The following is a 22769-nucleotide window of genomic DNA, read 5'->3' on the forward strand; positions in this document are numbered from 1 at the left end:
GTGAATTGTAACTGTGAATATTAGTAACATTCGATTTTAAATAAGCAATCATTTCTGAGGCAACATTTTAATTAGGAGGCTTTCATCAAACATCCGGTTTTATTTTTGCTTTACTGATAGTCGTTTCCGGTTTGAGTTCGGCAGTTACCTCTGGGAGGTGAAGTTCTTTTATTCAAATGCTTGGCACAGGCAAGTTAAAGTCCTTAATTCAACGCCCCGTTTGAGGACAGAGGTATTATCAGCTAAATGTACGTCACGTATAATAAATATACATACTCAATGTGAAGGAAACACCTGTATATAATATATTATTATAAATACATTATTAAATTGTCAATACTGCATCAATGCATTTATTTCCCCCCTTGGGAACTCGTGCTTTTTGTTAAAAGACAAAGGGGTTGGGAACCAAAGGTTTAATCTTTGGCAATTGTACATCTTAATCCAAAAAGAAACCGGTAATTACAGTATATTTGGCAGATGAAAATAATGGAGTAAAATAAAACAAGTAGAAAGTAACAAAAAAGGGAAATGCTCAAGTAAATAGAAAAATCTCAACATTTCACACAAGTACACTACATGAGTAAATGCACATGCACTAAATTCTTTAGCATAACGCAACTACACCTGGGACACCATGGGGGAATTAAATGTTACACTGCACCTTTGATTGTAAAGCACTCTGAGACAAATTTGTAATTTGTGAAAATGGGCTATACAAATAAACTGAATTGAATTAATTCAGTGAAGTGGGTAAACAAAGAAGCAAGAGAGAGATCTAAAAGCCCAATTGTGGAAGCCAATACTAACGTAATATGTAGTTACGATAGGTCTAAAGATATCGCAAAAAAAAGAACCATCGTGGACAAAACAAATTTACAAACATGTTTAATACGTTTTCTGGGGAAAAATGGCCCCAAAGGCACCATGCGTCTTTTATTGTTAGATACATTTGTTTGATTACATAGTCCAACCTCTACTTTGAAGTATAAAATTGCAATGCACAATGGTAACAAGGACAACAGTAAACCACCTTAAACCAAAAAAAACAACAACATAAAACTGCCCACACCATTCAGAATATGATACATTAGATATCTCGTTATTAATTCTCAATATCAGCACAATCACACATTATTTTCAGTGAGGCATATGGCAAACACTGAAAGTCAAAAGACAACAGAATCAAAAGGAAACATGAATCTTGATAATGGCAAAAACATGTCTGTATAAAAGATGAATTGAGAAACCTGCTAGAGGAGGAGTGTTATTGTATCTAGCTTGTGAAATATGACATTCAAAGCCAGGTGCAATTATCCCAACGCACAATATCTTAAATTTGAACTTTTATAACACAATTGTCCAGTGAACCACACAGAGTAGACACTTGTCTAGCAGGATCCATGGGGGGACAGATCTCCTGTCTCTAATACGAGTCCTGCAATACTTTTAACATCTCCATCACAGTGGAAAAAGATCAATACATCTCCAGTACCCCACCTCGCCCTCCCGCTATTTCTCTTCCAACCCTATAAATAACAATCAATGGTCATACTCCACAGCACAGAGACAATAGCTCTCAAGACAATTATTTCGTTTGATTTCAAAATTAGTTTATGTTTAATATCAGTAAAAAACAACAACAACAAAAGAGTCTTAAATATCAAAACGGAACTTTAATCAACGAATGCAGCTTCTCCACACGTTACAACGGAGAAGGGTGAAGCAAATGAACCGACTTCACAGCATACAATCTCTTTTTTAAACAAAAGAAACAGCGATTAACTCCCCCCCCCCCCCCTCCCACTTAAACCATGGTCTCTGTGCTGAGTTACTTGAACACAAATATGAACAGAAAGGTCCCCCGCCTTCCAAAAAAATTCTCCTATGTAACACGTATTCCTTTAGCATCCACTGACTCACAGTACAGAAACAATTTTTTTTTCAATTAGGCTACATAACTAAAGGCAGAAAATAAGCACTGGTGTTGCTTTCGTCTCCCCATCTTGATCTTTTAAGTGCAACCAAGCACACGTCTTCAAACAGAGAGAATTAACAGTGAGGATGGCACAGCCCTGGCTTTATGTCAGGCTCGCATTTTACAAGGCATCCCTAGTGTCAAAAGTCAGTTCTAGATAGATGCTTGTAAGAGCTGATTTTTGAACTGTGTAATAAAATGTAAAAAATAAAAATAAAAGCAGAATCTAAATAACACAATTGACCTTCTCCCTCTACACGTGGACTGTAAAACGTGGGATGATCTTTATCGGGGAAGAAAACAGGCTACATGAAAATTAGTTATACCATCCCATTTCTGTGTGTCCAAATAAAACTTTAAAAAACGCCTCAAAAGATGTTAATCCGAGAGGTTTCTTTTCAATCTTTTGGATAAAATACACCTGTCTGACTATTTTCTGTTTTAAAAACAAGAGGTAGTAAAAAAAAAAGAAGAAGAAAAACGCAATCCAAAGTGGCAGGCAATGATATAATCTTGGAGACGAGGCGGCACTTGCTTTCCAAACAAACCTACTGCAACAACACCACTTGGCTCTGGTTTTCCCCTTCCATGGTCCTGTTCTCTCGTTACTACAAGAGTCTTTTCAACACATTCTCATTCCCTCAATAAAACATTTTCAGGCTCCATCAATTACCGTGGCAAAAAAAAGTGACCCACTTCATCTAAAGCATGTTTAAACACATGGAAAATAGCTGGTTGTTTCGAAAAATCCATAATTCTTCAAAAATTGATTTGCGCGTCGGCACGTTGAGATTTTTCTCCTCGCAAACAAGACTTTTTAAAAGCAGAAAATGTGTCCATGTGAGCTCGGTCGGGCATTGTTTGAATGTTTTTTGTTGTAGTTGTTGTTGTTTTTTTCCTGGATGGTTGAGCTGGTCGAAGAGAGATTGTGTGACGCTTTAGTCTGGCTTTTCCACAAAAAAAATTCCACGGAGGAGCCGTTAGTCTTTAACAAGTCTGTAGACGTGATACTGAGCTCCGTGTTCACTCGTGGAAACCTCGAAAACAAACGCTATACAGAGCAAGGTCTCGTGGGTGTCGCGGTTCGTCACCACCTGAGGGGCAGAGGGAAAATGTCGAGTGAGAAACACGAAGCTGCAGTGAAAACACTTCTCAATTTATGAATTTGTCAATGGAATATTTTGACATTCAAGGATATGCTGTTATTTGGGTTTTGTGTGTGCAGAAAGTTAGAGGAGAAGATCGATACCATTCTCACATCTGTGCTCTAAATGTGAAGCTAATGTCAGCGGCTGATTAGCATAGCTGAGCATAAAGACTGAAAACATTGGGAACGGCTAGCATAGCCTGAAGGCAACAGATCCCCCTACTACCATATATATATATATATATACACTACCATTCAAAAGTTTGGGGTCACTTAGAAATGTCTATATTTTTCAAAGAAAAGCACTGTTTTAACAATAAAGATAACATTAATCAGAAATACACTCTATACATTGTTAATGTGGTAAATGACTATTCTAGGTGGAAACGTCTGCTTTCTAATGAAATATCTCCATAGGTGTATAGAGGCCCATTTCCATCAACTATCACTCCAGTGTTCTAATGGTACATTGTGTTTGCTCATCGCCTTAGAAGACTAATGTCTGATTAGAAAACCCTTGTGCAATTATGTTAGCACAGCTGAAAACAGTTATGCTGGTGATATAAGCTATACAACTGGCCTTCCTTTGAGCTTGAAGTTTGAAGAACAAAATTAATACTTCAAATATTAATCATTATTTCTAACCTTGTCAATGTCTTGACTATATTTTCTATTCAATTTTCAATTCATTTGATAAATAAAAGTGAGTGACCCGAGAGCAGTATCTTATCCAACTGTGGTCCAGTATTTGTGCATCACGTCCACTTCCAGAAACATCACACTGTTCTTTAAACGAGCCCGTGAAGCCGAGTGTGTGTTACCTGTAGGATGGTGAAGTTTTCAAGAACACTGTTCATCATGTATTTCTCCGGCAAGTGTTTGAGTTTGTGGATAAAGTTGATCATGTACTCGCACATCGGAGAGCGGTGGATCCTGTAAACACACCTTCCTCCCTCCAGCCGGGCGTATTCTGTCTGTAACGCACGTACACACACACACACACACACACACACACAGACACACACACACACACACACGAGCCAAGTAGTGAAGATGAGAGGCCGTATACCAGCTGTTTGAGAGGAGACTACAGAGTCCTCGACTGCACTTTATTTCTTTTTTATTATTCTGTTTGTACTATGTTTTAACTGTTTCACGTCATGTTTTATGTATTACATATTGTCCTTTCTGCGGACCCCGGGAAGATTAGCGGCCGCTAAGGCGTCAGCCAACGGGGATCCAGTTGATAAACTAAACTAAACTAAACAGTCCCGACTGCGAGCTCTTACCTCTACCTTCTCGACAACCTGCTTGCCAAACGAGCAGACTTTGGTCGACACCGTGATGGTTATGTTCTCGAGGCTGCTGTACTGGCTGCTCACGCCGTAGAAAGAACCGGGCCCGTCCTGCATGCCGCTGCTATTCAGGTCGGCCTGCGGAGGGGAAACGCTTCGTCAGACTGGCGGCGATGATGTCACACTCGGATGGGACTCCCAAGAACACATTTTAAGGCCTTTACGCCCGCATGGTTTTTGTCCACTTCTGTGCATCGATCCAGGTTTTTTTCACGGGCGAACCACAACAACAACAGTGCGCAGAGACGGTTTCGAAAATAAAGCGGGCAGAACAGACTGAGAGTTCAAGCCCACCGTCCACCTTTGCCCAGCATCCTTCTTGCTAACAGTCTCTGGAAAATAAGATGGATGATTTTAGGCAAGGATCAGATTCAACGGGACATGCGGGATTGTAACATCTTTGTCTGGCGGAAACTTGGCTGACCCGCTGGTGCGGATCGAGTCATATGCCCAACCGAGTCCTTCTCTGTTTTCCGTGCAGACAGACGGAAGAGTCTGGTAAATCTAAGGGTGGAGGGTTTGCTTCATGACAAACAACATGTGGTGTGACCCCAAGAACATTAAGACTCTTTCTCGCTCCTGCTCGCGAACCTGGAACATCTGACGATCTCATGCCGCCCATTCTACCTTCCCGGGAGTTCAGCTCGGTCATCACCACAGCCGTCTACATACCACCACAAGCGGACACCGGCGTAGCACTATCGGACCTACATGATGTGTTATGTCGGCATCAGAACAAGTATCCCGACGGCTGTGGTGGTGGCTGGGGACTTTAATAGGGCTAACCTAAAAAGTCATGCGAACTTTCACCAGCACATTACGTGTGCTACCAGAGGAAAGAACGTTGGACCACTGCTATACGCCATTCAAGAGAGGCTACAAGGCTGTCTCTCTCCTCCGTTAGGGAAATCAGACCATGCCGCCATTTTTCTGCTTCGGAGTATAAACAAAGGATCGCGGGAAGCGGTAGTGACGAGGAACGTAATGCGGTGGTCTGACCAATCAGAGGCTGAGCTACAGGAGGCTCGTATCGTCGACTGGGACATGATCCAATCCAGTTCCAGTGACGCCAGCGGTTTTGGAAGTAGCAATGAGCCTCATAGCAACGCTAACGGACACCATCGTCCCCACGGTAAAAGTTAGGGTCTTTCCTAACCAAAAGCCGTGGGTTGATAGATCCATCCGTGAAGCTGTGAACGCCCGCACTGCTGCCTATAACTCCGGTCTTGTATCCGGCAACATGGACGAGTACAAGGCAGCGGTCTATGGACTGAGGAGGCGGTGAAGGACGCCAAAAGGAGGTACCGAGACAGAGTGGAATCACAGATGGAGCAGCGCGACACCAGGCGCCTATGGCAGGGGCTACGGACTATCACAAACTACCAGAGCAGACCCCGCGCAATGGTGAGTGCCGACGCATCCCTAGCGGATGACCTGAACTCATTTTATGCACGGTTTGAGGCTAGCAACAACAGCGCTAGCTCGCCGACTAACAACAACACCGTTAGCGTAGCCGAGGTGAGTTCTACCGCTGGGGATGAACACACACTCTCTGTGACCGAGCACAGTGTGAGGAGGGCTCTGTTGAGGGTGAACACCAGGAAAGCTGCAGGTCCAGATGGCATATCTGGGCGAGTACTGAAGACCTGTGCTAACCAGCTAGCTCCAGTGTTCACCACAATATTCAACCTCTCCTGGCTGAGTCCGTGGTCCCGCCTGCTTCAAGAGATCCACTATTGTCCCTGTGCCCAAGAATGCTTCTCCAGCATGTATGAATGACTACCGACCGTGGCCCTCACCTCGGTGGTCATGAAATGCTGAGAGGCTGATAAAGGACTACATCTGCACCTTCCTCCCTTCCTCCATGGACCCGCTGCAGTTTGCTTATCGCCCAAACAGATCCACGGATGATGCTGTCTCCCAGGTACTGCACACCACACTCTCTCATCTGGACAGCCAGAGGGGGCTATGTGAGACTGCTGTTCATTGATTATAGTTCAGCTTTCAACACCATAGTCCCTCCAGACTGGCGGCAAGCTGATTGAGCTGGGACTGAACACCCCTGTGTGCTTGGATCCTGGACTTCCTGACCGCCAGGCCACAGGTGGTCAGGGTGGGCAGACACACCTCCAAATCCCTCACCCTGAACACAGGATCCCCCCAGGGTTGCGTCCTCAGCCCCTACTGTACTCCCTGTACACACATGACTGTGTGGCCAGGTTCAGCTCAACACCATCATCAAGTTTGCGGATGACACAGTGGTGGTGGGCCTGATCTCCGACAACGACGAGAAGGCCTACCTGGAGGAAGTTGCTGATCTGTCACTCTGGTGCCAGGACAACAGCCTCATCATGAATGTCACCAAAACTAAGGAGCTGATTGTGGACTTTAGGAGGTACAACAACAGAGGACGTACTCACCACTGGGGATTAACGGGACTACTGTGGAGAGGGTGAGCGGGTATAAATACCTGGGAGTCCACATCACCGAGGATCTGACATGGTCAACAAACACAGACACTCTGGTGAGAAAGGCAAGGCAGCGCCTCTACCACCTCAGGCAGCTGAGGAAATTTAAAGTTTCCCAGAGGATCCTTCAGTCCTTCTACTCTGGAGCTGTAGAGAGCGTCCTGACAGGAAGCATCACAGCCTGGTTTGGCAACTGCTCCGCTCAGGACAGGAAGGCTCTGCAGAGAGTAGTGCGTTCGGCTGAGCGCACTATTGGAACTACACTCCCACCCTGCAGGACTTGTACACCAGGAGGTGCAGAACCAGAGCCGGCAGGATCATGAAGGATCCTCACCACCCCAACAACAGACTGTTTCAGCTGCTGCGGTCAGGCAGGCGCCTCCGTAGTCACGCTGCAAGAACAGAGAGACTGAGACGGAGTTTCTTTCCTCAGGCCATCAGGATTGTGAACTCCGACCTCACCAGGACCCCCACATAGACCCACACAACTGCCCCTCTTAGGCACACACACACACACACACACACACTTACTGTAAATATTGTGTTGTTTTTTATTTGTAAATAGTGTGTACTTGTTGCCCTTGCACATTCCTGCTGAGCATTGCCACTTTCATTTCACTGCACACCCTGTGTGTGTATGTGACAAATAAAACATCTTGAATCTCTTGAATCTTGAATGATGTCACACTCGGATGGGACTCCCAAGAACACATTTTAAGGCCTTTCATGGTGTTTTGTTTCTGTGCAACGACTAGGTTTTTTTTCAGGGGGGTGAAAACATAACGTGCGCAGAGACGGTTTTCCTAAAATAAAGACAACTGTACATTATGAAGCAATCTATTGTGAAATTCTTTCCGTGTCCGTTTAATCTCGAGATTAAATATTGTGTTTTGCTAAGAATTTAGAACCAACTCTGAGTCATAAGGAATGGAAGTAGTTGCATACTTTGCTGCCAAACTGTGTAGTTAAAGGTTATAGAACAATTTGCAATGGTAGGTTACAAAAAATGTTGTATGCCGATCATACACAAGATGTAATTATTTTTTATAAACGCGATTTTGTCAGTTAAATACAATTAAATGTCTATATATATACATATATACACACACACAAATATAGATACACACATATGTATATATATATATGTATATACACACATATATATAATATATATATATTTGTATATATACAATATATACACACACACACATATATATATGTGGATATATACATATATATGTATATGCACACATATATATATACATGTCTATGTACATATATATATAGATATACATACATATACACACACATATATATAAACATTTCATGAGTGTTGTGCTTTTAGTGTTGTGCCTTTATTGCCTTGATGCAAAAACCAGACAAAGTGATGTACAAATGCACAATAACAACGATGATGATAACTGCTGGTAGGTGGTAATAGATAAATAACAACCCACCCAGAATTTGACGAGGAAGAAAGCGTTCTGAGGGCCTTTCTCATAAAGCTCTTTGAGCCCGCCCTTCTTCTCTGGGAACTTGTCGTAGATCTGCCGGATGTCCACGGCCTCGAGCAGCGGGTCGCTGTACGAGGGGTTGGTCTGTCCAATGTGGACAAACAGGTGTTTGCTGTACTGCAGTGGACAGAATCAGAAGAGACCAGGGAGGGCGGGGTTAACCTCAAGAACATCAGCTGCAGAACTTCGTATGAAATCCTGCTTACTTTTAAGAAAAGGGAAAGAGGAAAGTGTATCGCATTGTCTCCCAAACAATGGTTAGTGTTTGTTGTACGTTAGGTACCCGATAGCTTTACTACATTAGGACCCACCAGACAGGTTAGGAGATGCTGTCAATGCATTGATGGACTGTGAGACAACAGCATTCACATGTAAAAGCCTCCTAATTCCTTTTTCTGTTTTTGTATTATTATTTTTTTTCATGCATGATCTAATGTGTGCCCGGGTTGGTTGCAAATGGTATCGTTGGCTTCTGACTCCTGGGTGCTCATCGCATCTGCCTTAAAAAGAAATATCTCATCAGGATTAAGAGCAAGAAAACTTGATCGGGACATGTCAGCTTTTAAATGAGCTCCGTTACTTTCTGAAAGGAAATGATAGGCCGTTACGTAACGTAGGGAAGCCCTGTTAGACATCGTCACTCACGTTGTCTGGGTCTCTCTGGACCTCCATGAAGGCCGAGTACTCCAGCATCCGCAGCTTAGAGGAGGCGATGGTCCGGTCCTGCCACACCGGCACAGCAGTAGCAGATGGAGGAGGAGGAGGGGCCAAGGGCTCATAAGCTGAATGACCCACACACAAGCATTTAGAAAAATAATTTCTGGTTTCCATTTGGAAACATTCTCACGGGGCTTTTCACTTGATACTTACTTGGTATGGATTGCGGAATAGGACCCGACAGGCTCGGGTACGGGGACTGTGCAAACGGTTTGAGACTGAAAGACAACGAATGGTTCGGTTAGACGGCGAGCTCGACTTCACACAGATGTTCATGTGCACACGAGTCCTTCTATATTTGTATTTCTGATCAATATTGTAAAGAACTGTTAGTGTCAAAGCGTAAGCAGGTGCTTGTGCACCAGCTCGGCGTAAGCCCACCTGCTGCCATGCTTCTTAAAGATGCAGATCAGCATCAATGAATCGAACTCCAAGGAAATCCATATAAATGTTTAAAGTAGCTTTTTTGCCTTTTCAGTGCACGTGAGAATTTATGCACTCAATCAAATTTTGATGGCAGTTCATTTGCCCGGCGGTGGTTTTTAAAATCAATGCAGGGAACATATCGTACAATACGCTGTAGAAGAAGAGTTAGTTCTGCTTCGTGCCCACAGCTGGACCTCGGCTAGGGGGAACTTACGCATGGCTGGTGCGGCCAAGCCCTGGAGTCCTTCCTGGGTTGAGATCTAGAATCAGCCTAGAGTGCAAAAACGTGATCCATTAAACACGCCCTGCAATACCCACCTGGTGAGTCACTCTTTAGTCACTCTTTACTCCTTTTTTACACCTGAATATTTCTTCAATCAGTTACAACATACATGTAACAGATGTAACCATCACACAGGGAACGCTAGTTTAGGTCACTGATACACCTCCAACCCCAACAACAAACCTCCTCAAACATTATTTTTCGTGCAATTAATGCTTGGAATTCACTACCTCATCATGCATCTAATACAGGTAATAATTTGTCATTTAAAAAACAATTAAAAGGCACATATCAGGGCATCAACCACTTGATATTAACTCCTTGACTTTTATAGTCATCTGATTATTCTTTGTATGAATGACTGATGTCCTGCAGAATAAACGACCTAGTCCTCGACTGAACTTTATTTATTTATTTAATATGAATGTTTGTTTCACGTCATATTTTGCATGTTTTATGTCTCACATGTTGACTTTTCTGTGGACTCCAGGAAGATTAGCGGCCGCAAAGGCGTCAGCTAACGGGGGATACAGTTAATAAACTAAACTAAACTCTCTCGCACCAATCTCTCTCGTCACATATCTAAATACACCTTCACAGAACATGTCGTGGGTTCATCACAGGGGGGGGGTCACTTACTCCTGAGAGGGTCCAGCCTGTCCCGCCAGAGAAGGCCAGAACTGGATAGAAAGAAAGAAAACATTGTTAGATGTGTTTTTGTAGGATTTCTTTGTTTTCGCTTGTTTTCTGAAATCTGATGCAATTTTTTTGATGACCAAACAATATATAAACAGGAAATGTGTTGTATGTGGGTGAGAAAGAAAAAATGAGTGGTGGGCTAACTCTGGGTGGTTGGTAGTGGGCAGGAGGCAGTGGTGGAAGGTGATTCTTTATCATACTCGGTGAGACGATCTGTGCAGACGACAGCGCTGCCATGTTCTGCAGGGCTTTGTCCTTCGACGCCTGATCCTACGGAGGGAAACAGAGGAGCAGCGAGTCAGCCACAAGATGGCGCTGTCACCTCGACACGATCGACTGGCGTGTTAGTTAAAGGTTGTGTATGGACTGCCACGCTACACTGCAGCTTTGTGTATCCGTTTGATTAACAACCGAAACATCTAGATTCTGAAATTAATATGTTTGATAATCTCGAGAGTTTTTAAGAGTTACGATAAACTTGACAATCAGTTAACCCTCCTGTTATGTTCGTTTCTTACATACAGCCGTGATGTTCCCGGGTCAATTTGACCCGGTTAATGTTGAATCACCCAAAAGTAGTCAGAAACAAAAAAATCCTAAAAACTATAGTTTGTACCTCATCACCAACAACATTACTAACAATTAAATCAGTTTTTAGTGTAATTGAGTTATCCACCCCTCCATAGATCACAGTTCAATCAGGAGAACTCACTCGTTTTAATGACAAATACATGTTCAAACAATTTTTTAGGTACATTGAAAAAAATCTAAATCTAAATTACATTAGTCTACCATAACATGTATTTTCTCCTAAATTTTATTTGCATTTTGCACGTTTTTTCTTTCTTTCATGGGGTGATGTAGATAAATAGAGATGAGACACCTGTGCTGTTCAGGGTCATAATGACCCGCCCACTCAAAATCAAGCTAAATGAGTCATAAAGGATTGGTATTGAAAGTACATTTTAGTTATGTTTATTTCTAATGTTAAAATGCATAAATTATGTTATAAAAGATGACCAAAGGCCAGCACAAAGTCATCCTCTTGTTGCAGTCGTATGTATCTGCAGAGTGTAATGTTGTAGGACTTCTAAGCAACCATTTTGTATGTTTGGCCCCTCCCCTGATAAGTGTGGGTGGAGTTTTCCCACAGGCAAAAATAAAGGTTCCTGTCAGAATATCTGTATTTCTCAGACGGGTGGGGTCGTTAGAAAGAGAGTGTGTGTGCGTCTGAAATTGGGATGAAACAGGGTGTGTCTCTCCCAGTTAGACAGTCTATTAGAAGTACTATAGTACATATTTATTAGGAGAGACATGAAAGAAACCCTTACTTTAGTGTCCCATGTCCAATAAAGGTGTATTTAGGGGGAAAGTTAGAAGATGAGAAACATTGTTTAGTTTGTAAAGTGTGCTTCTCATGTTGGGTGATGGGCACACAGCAGGATAGAGATGGTTCTCATAACAACCACCTGGTTCTTTTGTTTGAAGTTTGAAATGTGTACAACTTTATATAAATATATATGGGGTTGTGAACGGGGTGTGTGTGTGCTGATATGTGTGTTTGTTGGTGTGAGTGTGTGTTTGTGTGTGTGTGAGTGTGTGTGTGTTGAAACTTGGTGGGAGGGAGTAAGAAAGACTGTCCCAGATTTACAAAGAAAGAAACATCATCTCTGTTATATAAACCTGCAGGGGGGGTTGCAAATACATGATATTTTTATTTCATTTAATTTTTTACGTTGATTACACTAAATAAGGTAAGCAGAATAAGTTTTATACAGAAAAAAGTACTTAGAAATATTTTTCATAGGTTTTAAAACTTTTAAAGGGGTCAATTTGACCCGCAACATAACAGGAGGGTTAAAGACCCTATTCTAATTATTCTTAAAGCTTAATAAAGTGTGTTTTTGGAAGAGCAGCTTGGCAGAATGAAGCAAAGGGCAGAAGATGAAGAAGCCGTGCCTGTATTTAAGCTCAGCTACCGAGACATATTCCAGGAAAAAAAGAGAATGAAGAGAGGGCAATAGTTGGAAATGCAGATTTGCATTGGCGCCGCATCGGAAAGCGTTCGTTGTCTACGCATCAAGTTACTGCTACGCGGACGGAAGCGGCACAATGTTGGTGAAATACAAAGCAAAAGATAAACAAAGCCAACACATTCCTATCCATGGTGCATGAGAAGTCATTTCATTCAAGCTTTTATTTTAATCAAAAACTATTTAAATTCATCCACTTGCTCCTCTTTTTTTCTTTTCTTTTAAAATAATGCAATTCCATCCAATTCCGCTTTTACAATTACAGGACAGATGACACCCCCCCCCGAATCAAAGAGCGACACCGTAATGAAAAAAAAAAAAAAAGCAAGCAAGACTTTGGGATTTTCCGCGAGAGGCCGAGGGGGATTACGCTACATCAGGCAGGATGTGCATCAAAGCGTGGCTGCTTCCAAAGCGTTGCTTCATTACAGGGCAGTAAGGGGGCGGGCTCGCCATGCCAGCAGAGGGCCACAGCAAGGGGACAGTGCACCGGTGCTGCCAAACAAAGCGGAGCAGGGAAGCATATTGCACAATTCAGATCCACTTACCAAATTCATCGCCTGAATCAGAAAAGAGAGAAACCATTAGTACGGGGCAGTTTTCAATGACGTGTTGAGATGAATTAATAATGTCAAACGGTTGCTGTAAATCTGTTGTCTTTATATTCTAGGCACATTATACGTTTGTTTAGAGGCTACGGGGTTCAGGAGGGACGAAGGTATTTGAAGAATGCTTCAACACTAAATTATCATTGGACAGCAGTGAACAGTTGAAACAATACAAAATAATTCAGACAATCATCACAACTATAACGTGTAAGGTTGAATGCTTTTTTTTGAGGATATTTCTTCCAGTAAGTTTCCCATAAAAATCTGCCCTGTCTAACATCTACCCCCCCAATAGAAGACCGGCAGCGTAAACACATGAACGATGAAAAAAAAGTCAAATCCTTGGAGGTTCATTGCAGCACAAGCCTTCAGTGAATGACATCACAAGTGCAGCTGGTCTACCGCCGCCACGTGTTTACTTCCTATTTGTTCAGCTGATGCTGCGATCGCTCTTTATTCCCAAGCGGAAAGAGTTACTCTCCACTTAACTTAGAGAGCGGCTCGGAAACAAGTGCGTTTTTCTCTTTGGCAAAGAAACTACTTTGCCTCGACTTCCTAACACCTTATTTAATACTTGGTCAATTTATGAGTTGATATCTGCCACGTAAAAGCTTTTGGGGGGGAAACAAATTCAAAAGGAAGAACCGCATTGAAGTTCTGCCAATACCATCATCCAACTACGGTGAACTCCGGAAGCATGAACACAAACAGCTGAATCAGATTACACGCCGAGTAAACATTGAAATATGTATTTGGGAAAAGGTTTAACAAGGACACAAGAGTATGAGGTGATTACAAGTATTCATATTCATTCAGTCAAATATGTCGTGTTTGTGTGAAGGAGACAGAATACAGATGTGTGTGTGTGTGTGTGTGTAATAAGTGAGGAGAATGTGATTCACTCCTTCAAGCAGAGAGGATGAAAGTCACCACACAGAATATATGACAAGCCATGAAAAACCGACGAGCTGATTCCACATAACGGCTGCCTGTCGGCAAATCTCTGAAAATAAAATATGACAAAGCGAATCCAATCCGATGTCAGTACGGTTTAGATACGCACACACACCAACACGATAAATATGGCGGCCTCTCTTTGCCAATCCTGTTACTTCACTGGGGAGAACTTATGAAGAGGGAGGGGGATGGAGAAAGCATAGTATGTATATATAAATAGATATATGTTTAGCATAATATTATTATATTTCTAATGTATTATTAGTATACCTAAAGTATACTCTTGGTATACTACAAGCACCATTTTATTATATCTATATTGTATTTTATTGTATCTTTGTAATGTATTATTAGTATACCTAAATTATACTTTTGGTAGACTACAAGCGCAATTTAATGATATTTATATTGTGCTGGTATACTTTTAGTACAATATAAATATATTTTAAGTACATTATCGGCATGCATATTAGCACATACACAGTAATGTACTTAAATTGTACTAAGTATTCTTAAAGTTGTTCCAATTTAGCACAAAGAAATATACTTAATATATTATAAATAGTACTTACATACTATTTAAACACAACTTAAATATATTCGGTAAAAAACAGTTGTTTCAAATTAACACACCAAGTATACTTGTGAGAAGAAGGGCTCCAAGTATACTCAAGTATGCTAAAATTAACTATACTTAGCCTATTTATTTTTCACCTGGGTATATATATATATATATATTGCTACAATAAAACAAAATGGTGAAAACTTTATCTTATTAGTTAAAAACAGATGTTGACAAACTGCAGAATTGCAATTGTTTTGTTGTCGCAATACTCAGCATATCCCAACATGTTTAAATTCACAGTAAAGGATCATATCGTGATTATCTGGGGATTCCCGCTATGAAAGATGCATTCAAAGATACGTTTGTCATTTGTGTCTCGGGATGCACAAGTTGAGACTTCCTACGACAACATCAGTGACTTGTGGATGCTGCTGTCCACTGGCGGATTAGTCTGCATTAATGGGGTTAATTTAAATTGATGTTAGCACTAAATAATGCCACATTTTCTTTGGCATTTACACACGTCTGCATTACATTTAAGTTAATATGCACAACAATAAAAAAGCATGAAGAGAGACCAGGAGGGATCGAAAGAAATCCAAGACAAAGTCAAAAGGTGTCATCTGATGAAGATTAATTTGGTTTCGTTTGGTTTGGTTTTGTGAATGTTCAGTTTGATAAGTAAAAAAAAGAAAAAAGAAGCACACATCACAAACAGACACAGTAGAGGAACTAAAAGTATCAAAGGAGAGAAGAGTGGTAGGGAAAGACGAAGTCGGAGAGAAGTGCAGTCTGCTGCAGAGGCGTCGATGGCACAGAGGATTCAGAGCTGGAGGATCACTGGGCTTTTCAATTCAGCTTATTTGTAGCCCACACACAACAAATTTGTTTTTGTCTCGGGTGTAGTTTTACACACACACATATATAGACATCCCCCCAAAACCTCACATCGGACCAAAAAAACTCCCAAATAACCAGGGAAAAAAGGAAAAAAGAAGGAGGGAGGAGGAGAAGAGGATCCCTCTCCTAGGATGATGGACAGATGAGATTGTATGTGTGTACAGAGGACAGATTTAGAGTTAAAATACATTCAATGAATATGACAGAGTGTAATGAATAGTTCATAGGTGAGGTTCCACGATGGAGACTGAGATCCATCATCCAGAGAGCGCGGCGAGGAGGAGGGAGGAGGAGAGTCTCAACAGGACAGGGCGTAGTCATACACAGGAATGAATTTTATCCCGGCCATCCATCAGGCAGATGATTGATGCCGTCGCGTCCGAGGACCCGATGAGACGAAAGTCAAAAGAAAAAGGGACTCCGAGAAAGCAGAGTTTAGAAGCGAGAGATGTGAGATTGAAAATAACAAATTCTGGAGAAAAAGGAGATGGGTAGTCAAAAATAAAATCTGCGTCCCAAAACCTCTAGCAGCCTATTCTAGCAGTATCAACAAGGGGGAACCAGGCAAACCTGGTTAAGCTTAAACTATGTCAAATAAGCTCTGTCAAGGAAAAAGTCTGTCTTTAAGCTAGCAGGACTGACTGTGTCTGACCTCCTGTCTCATTTGAGCTGGTTCCATAAAAGAGAGAGGCTGTATCTAAAGGCTCTGGCTCCATTTTTTAGGGGCAACTACAGGAAGTAGTCCCGCAGTTGATGATTTAAGAAGCGTACAGTAGAGTTAGTGTAAGAGATACGACAGATTTCTTATAATATGAATCAAGGCTTTGTGGGTTAAGAGAGAATATTAGAAAGAGTTAAAAGAGTGATTAGAGGGTTTAGGGGCAGCGAGTATGGCAAATAGTGTCTAGGAGTTGTGAGATTTTTTCTTAGAGCACGAATCAAAGACAGCAGCTGCGGCATTCTGTTAGGGACCTGGAGAGAAAGAAAGTTTAGTAGAGCAGATAGCAAGTAGGAGTTGAAGTGTCCCAATGTCGAAATAACTGACAGAGATTTTCTTTTTTTTGAGAAGATTTTAAGACAAGTTTTTGAAATCAGAAATTCCTTTATGCAGTCCTTGAGGCTCCTTGTTTATTAGCTGCGGTCACAAGATGAATTAAGAAAATTGTTGAGAGTGTTGGATGCCTTTACAGACCTTACATCACACCCAATCACGATATCGTTGTTTCCTCTCCACTTATCAGATAATAAATTAGTTGGTTGCCTCTGGTTTTTAAAGTTTACTTGGTTTTGAGTGTCATCGTATAACAATGAAAGTTTATGAATGTTTTTCTGGTTTTATTCCCAAAGTGAGTATCGAAAGTTAATAGCAATAGTTGGAGGTCATCTGTATAACAATGAAAGTCATGGAGATATCATAAAGCCAAAATAAAAAAACCAAGCAATGAAAATGGAAGCAACACAGAATTAAATGGAATGTGTAACAGGAACGAACCTTGTTGGTGGTTGTGACAGCACTGCAAATACAAGTAACGTCATATCTTACAAATACAAAGGAAGCCAATGCTGTAAACCAGTCTTTGAACCATGCCTGCCTGCCGTGCGTGCTGCTCCAGGTACTGCTCCAGTCTGGTGTGGTCGATGCAGCAAACTATGGTGTCAAGACCAGCAAAGAGAGGTTAAGACCAGGACATTAAGGGTGAGGTGCTGCACAATTTCCTGCCTGATCTTTGTAATTTTCATAACTTTTGTAAATCTGATCTGAGGTGTTTCTAAATTAAACTTAAATTATGCCAAATAAAGGAGTGGAATGTGAGATCTTGTCAGCACAGAGTGAGATAGACTGAGAGAGAAAGGTTCTTATCATTCTGTAAGTTACAGAGATCGGAGTGGAGGCTGGTTCACAAGAGGCTTTTAGTGGAGCACCTTGAAGGAGTTTGAATACAGCCACCTGTTGAGAGGTGAACACAGAGAATGTTAGCAGAGGCATAACGATAAGAAGAAGGTAGGCCCGGCTAACAGCCCAAGGCACTCTTTATGTTCAAGAGATGAGGGAATTGAACCAAGAGACGACCAGGCGGACTTCCATTATTAAAATAGAAAAATTGGTTGCGGTTGATTGTTCCAATGCTCGGCAGAGAACCACTTGAATAGAAGCTTTCTGTTAATCTTCACCCTAGAACAGTGTCGCAATTTTTCTATAGCAAAGGATTATATGTCTTGTTTTATTTTTAGGCTGACTTTCGGCTAACAGAGCTGTGACTTCATCAGCCTGGTCACAATAGGTTAGATTATTCGGGGTGCTTTTATTTTTTGCCTGGGCCGAGTTTATTTTTTCTATTGCCTGCATTATTTTTATTTTCTTATTATTTATGAGTACCTTATACCTCTAAGATTCGATTCTTCTTCTAACTCAAGCTCTTCTTCCGCTGTGACTGGCGGGTCTCTTGTCATTTTTACGAGAGCATTATACACCACCACAAAGATCTGTTTCATTCAGGACGGGGTCTGTCATCCCAGTGTCTGTCTCAGATATTGAGACGGTGCTGTCACAAAAAAGAGATCTAGGCTTTGTCAAGGAGTACACTGCCATGAGTAGGACTAAATCTGTAGAAATATCGAAAATCTATAATGGACTGTGGTATCGAATCAAATTCAGCCTGTAGCCTGGCTTAGATAGAGAGAGCAACTTACAGAAGACATCTAGTGTTAAAACTATTCAAAAACGGTACAGAGCAAGAGTAGAAAGAAAGAAGTGACTATGAGTGGTCTGGACAGAATAATCAAAGAATTAAAGGTGTTAAGATGCAACAAGATCGCATTTTAAGGCGTTCAATGTGAGTTGTCAGGCCACCTGAGTGAAACAATTCGAAGCGGCCTGACAGAAGCCAATCGACGTTTCCAAAAAAGAATTGCATAGGAGCCGAATCCCAGTTAGGATGTAAGAATATACCGAATTAGTTCAAATAATAACTATCCGTTTGGGATAGCAGAATCTCATAAAATCTATTCATAGGTGGCTCTTATGTACCTGATATAAGATCAGAATGTTCAGATATGAACTCTGAATAAACTGAAAGAAGTGGGAGAGACTATATTTATTGATATTGGCTGTTGTTTCATGATTTATTGGTGATAAATTAATTTCATTATTCCATATGTGGAATTGCTCTGAAATGTTTTGGATTAATTAATAGGATACATTGGAGAATATTAATATGAGGCCAGATTTATTCTTCATCGGGGATAATGGTTTCCGTTAGGCATTGAAGAATCGATTCATCTAATATGAAATATATTTTTCTATGAACAGCCAGGTTAGCATTGATTACAGACAATCAAATATTAGACAAGTTATAAATCATTCCTTGCTTAATAGTTTTAACTTGTTTTGACTTTCCTATTTATCTTGTCCTGAGAAATTTACTTGTTCCTGTTGAAATCTTGTAAGTACTTGTGACATTTATTGTTCTAGTGTCCTGGATGAAACTGCTCAATCAAGAGTAAAGAAAGTCACCGTGGGACTTCAACAGTCTGAATAGCTCCCGGGTCCGTTTGTCCAACTCTGCTCCTGGTTCAAAGGGTGTTAACCTGAGTTGGAGACGTTCAGAGTCCGGGATGACGGGGGGTCACTCATCAGCCTGTCCGGTGATTACCCAGCTTCCAGTTTCAAGCCAATCTCACTCCGTCTCTCAAGCTTTCCCGTGTCCCACTCTTGAAAGAATCGTGTTTTCCATGATTTCGCTGAGTTGCCATTTAGTTGGCCCAGCTGTCTGCCACCGGTGTCCGCTTTGAAAGGCTAAATTCGCTGGAACAAGACTCCATGCAAATTTTCCGTGCCGGCGAGAATACTGCGATAGCACACGTTACCATTCAACACACACCAGTTGACCATTAATTTTACCCAGCAGTCCAAAGCCTAGCGCAAAGATGACACGGAGCCCCGATTACAACCTGAGAGGGTTTCCAGCTGACGCTTGGCAGCTCGCGCTCCCAGCCACGTCCTCCGTAGAGCCCCGTTAGCACTGGGTGTGCTTGGAGCAGGGACTGCTCTCGTTCCTGACTATAGTTCAGGGCGAAGCCCGAGGGATAATTCCTCAGCGAGCTTCCTGCTTACCAGGAAAAACAGTTACCCAACCATCCGCTGCACGGTTGTGAAGCTGCACACTTTGCCATCTGTAGCCAATCATCCCGCGCAGCTGGGAAAAGCAGATACTATACTTTCATTCTGGAGGGGGGGGGGGAGATTAGTGTTACAGTTCATGCATCTCTGGCTCTCTCTCTCTCTGTGCGCTGCATGCGTGGGTTCAGAAGCAGGACTGTGGGTTCGTCGGGCAACGAGCTCCCAAAACGATGTTTACACATCATCTGATTTATCCCTCAACATGTCCGGGGTGTCCCTCGCCAAGTCTGCATCCGGGAGCCGGGGCCTCGGCGTCAAAGCGAGGACTGGTAACCATGTGCAGGAGTGAGCGGGGTTAGTGCGAAGCCAAGCCTTGAACCAGCCCCGCCGAGCCCGCGGTGAAGCGCATACCTTTAGCTTTGACTGGATCTCGCGAGATTTTCTCCGGGCGAGAACCTGCAAGTGGCTAGAAACCTGCACAGAAGAATAGCCGGGAGGAAGAGGGAAGAGGAAAAGGAGACAGGGAGTGAAAAGACAAGGGAAGAGAGATAGAGAGAAAGAGAGAGAAGCCGTAACCAAAGAGGAAAGAGACGCCCTGTCAGTGTTGCCGGGAGGCCGGCGGGGGGCACCTACCTTTATACCGGCCTGGTATTCACGAACTTTCTTCCGTGCTAACACCTGTATGTGACTAGACACCTAAAGGGGTGTGAGACAGTTTGGTTGATCATTAAAACAACATGCACTCAAAGATGCATGCATGCGCGTGCACACACACACACACACACACACACACACACACACACACACACACACACACACACACACACACACACACACACACACACACACACACACACACACACACACACACACACACACACACACACACACACACACACACACACACACACACACACACACACACACACAGTGAGAGCTCTCAATAGTTCATGCAAACAATAAATGGGCATGTGGCTGGCCATGTTATACAATAAACCCTATAAAAAAGACCAAACATGTCAATGAACTGATCCTACCAATATGTACTCCCTGTGTAGCCTGAATTATATTATTATTATTATATTATTATCGGCCTCTATTGTTGACAATGAATGAGCCTCATTGTGGGTGACATTCTTTGGCCTCATTATAAACATTGGCCCTTCTGTTTATTTTGTGTCCATCCCAGATACACTAACCTGCTGCTACAAATACTAACTTTAATCCAGAAGGAACAACATAAGAATAAGAATAACAAGTTGTGCATTAATCCACAGCTGAAAATAATCCCCAATAAATGCACTATGTCTTCTGGAAAAAGCTAAATCATATATGCATGACCCACCTTTCAAAGACGTACATTGTGGTTCGGGGCCACAGAATACGTTGATAGCTATTGAGAGAGGAACTTGGTTTTGGTCTTTTTATGGGATTTGTTGACATTAAGAAATATACATATATAATAAAACCAGACTCATTCAGACAACTAGTAATCTACTCTTATGTGTAACTAAGCATGCCATCAGGAACTATACATGCTTTACATAGCAGTTGTTGCTGTTTATTAATGTCTTTCACCCATCTGGTGTTGCATCTGTTAAGTGTTATCGTCAGTAACTAAAACAACAAACTCATGCTTGATTATTCTGATCCAATCATCAAATGTCGTTCACCTGTTTTCTTGTGCGGGTTTTGCCCGTCCTCAGCTTGATGTACCTCGCTATCAATTCGTTGCGACCTGTGAAACGAAGCAAAAAAAGAAAGAAAAGGTCGCAAAAAACAACAATAACAAGAAAATAGTGAAGGAAGAGTCACATGTTTCTCGATGTGGTTATACCCTCAAATGGCCACAAGGGGGCGATCTTGTCACGCGTTTGCATGCAGCTCTTTCAGTCGCGTGACCTTTTCCCAGAGCTCCACAGACCCCAGGCAAACACACTTTGGTCACAGGTCACAGACCATAATAACACCTCTGTTTCCTCCAGGGGCCCGTATTTAAAATTCTTCTTCTTTTTCTTCTTCTTCTTCTTTGTCTTTGAAATAAGGCCCGCTATTACAAAAGTGGATTTTCTTGCTTTACCCTAAACTTTTCATGAGCTCGTTTCACACCTACTTATTGTCAGCTCACGTGGCCCCGAAGTCTAATTATAGAGAGTCGCTTAGAAAACAGAAGCGTGTTCTTCGTGACATGACATCGACCCTCGAGATTCTGCACAAACAGGTTGTGCCGAGAAACAGGCTTCCAATTCAGGCCCTTTGAACGGCCCTCTTCTCCGTCAGAGCCGGACGCCGGATTCAAGCGCAGCCGGGAACAAACGGTTATGATGATGTCACCGGGGTGGGTGGATGGGGGGAATCAGTACATCAGTCTTTTTTATAATTCTTGTCCTTGCCAAGTCACGTTCACCGGGGTTTCTGCGGCTCAAAAATTGGGCCACAGGGAGAGGTGGAACCGCGGTATGATGATGAATAATGAGCGTTTGAAACCTCTTCGAAACTTGCCGACTGAGACATTTACACCGACGGAAAAAAGAAAACGGGTGAAGAGATGCCTTCTTGAACACGCACAATGCACCGTATGTCTCGGAGTCTTCAGAGCGTCCAGGCACCGAATCGCAGGAGAAACGAGTCCCGTGTCTTTGCACACTCTTTAGCACTTGGCCCCCAGAAGGCCCTGGTTACTGCAATTACCATAAAAGTACTGCAGACCGTCTCCAGCAGGCTCACCGTGCTCTCAAAAGGCAGGCGGCCGGCCAGCAGAGCAGAGGCTGAACTGTCTGTGCCGATACTGAGCTAGTCCTGCCCCCCCCCCCTCTGCCCCGGGCCAAGGATGGACACGCCCGCTCCAGCGCCTCCGCATTCCTCGCATTCCTCTGAGCCTGTCACATCTGTGCGAGCCACTCTGATTGGCCCGGGCCATGCGAACACAGCCAGAGCTCTCGGGGGGCGCGGGCGGACACACACACACACACACACACACACACACACACACACACACA

The 22769-nt window shown here is 42.5% G+C and overlaps 1 protein-coding gene across 3 annotated transcripts in view; it reads right to left on the reverse strand.

The window, feature by feature from the left end:
- Positions 1–871: 871 nt before the first annotated feature.
- The window catches only part of LOC130208346 (transcriptional enhancer factor TEF-5-like), a 43084-nt gene continuing 21186 nt past the window's right edge, over positions 872–22769 (reverse strand). The window contains exons 2-14 of one of the 3 annotated variants that reach the window (XM_056437412.1): positions 21444–21508; positions 20404–20466; positions 20182–20244; positions 13169–13180; positions 10732–10857; positions 10528–10568; positions 9820–9876; positions 9333–9397; positions 9108–9244; positions 8406–8579; positions 4415–4558; positions 3947–4099; positions 872–3072 (exon numbers count right to left, since the gene is read on the reverse strand). In XM_056437412.1, the coding sequence (XP_056293387.1) occupies positions 2959–3072; positions 3947–4099; positions 4415–4558; positions 8406–8579; positions 9108–9244; positions 9333–9397; positions 9820–9876; positions 10528–10568; positions 10732–10857; positions 13169–13180; positions 20182–20244; positions 20404–20466; positions 21444–21508 (1214 nt within the window). In that variant the 3' untranslated portion in view covers positions 872–2958. The remainder of the gene's footprint in view (positions 3073–3946; positions 4100–4414; positions 4559–8405; positions 8580–9107; positions 9245–9332; positions 9398–9819; positions 9877–10527; positions 10569–10731; positions 10858–13168; positions 13181–20181; positions 20245–20403; positions 20467–21443; positions 21509–22769) is intronic. The other 2 variants (XM_056437414.1, XM_056437413.1) reach the window with 2 other exon arrangements.

The sequence above is a fragment of the Pseudoliparis swirei genome, chromosome 18 (assembly GCF_029220125.1).
Source record: "Pseudoliparis swirei isolate HS2019 ecotype Mariana Trench chromosome 18, NWPU_hadal_v1, whole genome shotgun sequence".
NCBI lineage: Eukaryota > Metazoa > Chordata > Actinopteri > Perciformes > Liparidae > Pseudoliparis > Pseudoliparis swirei.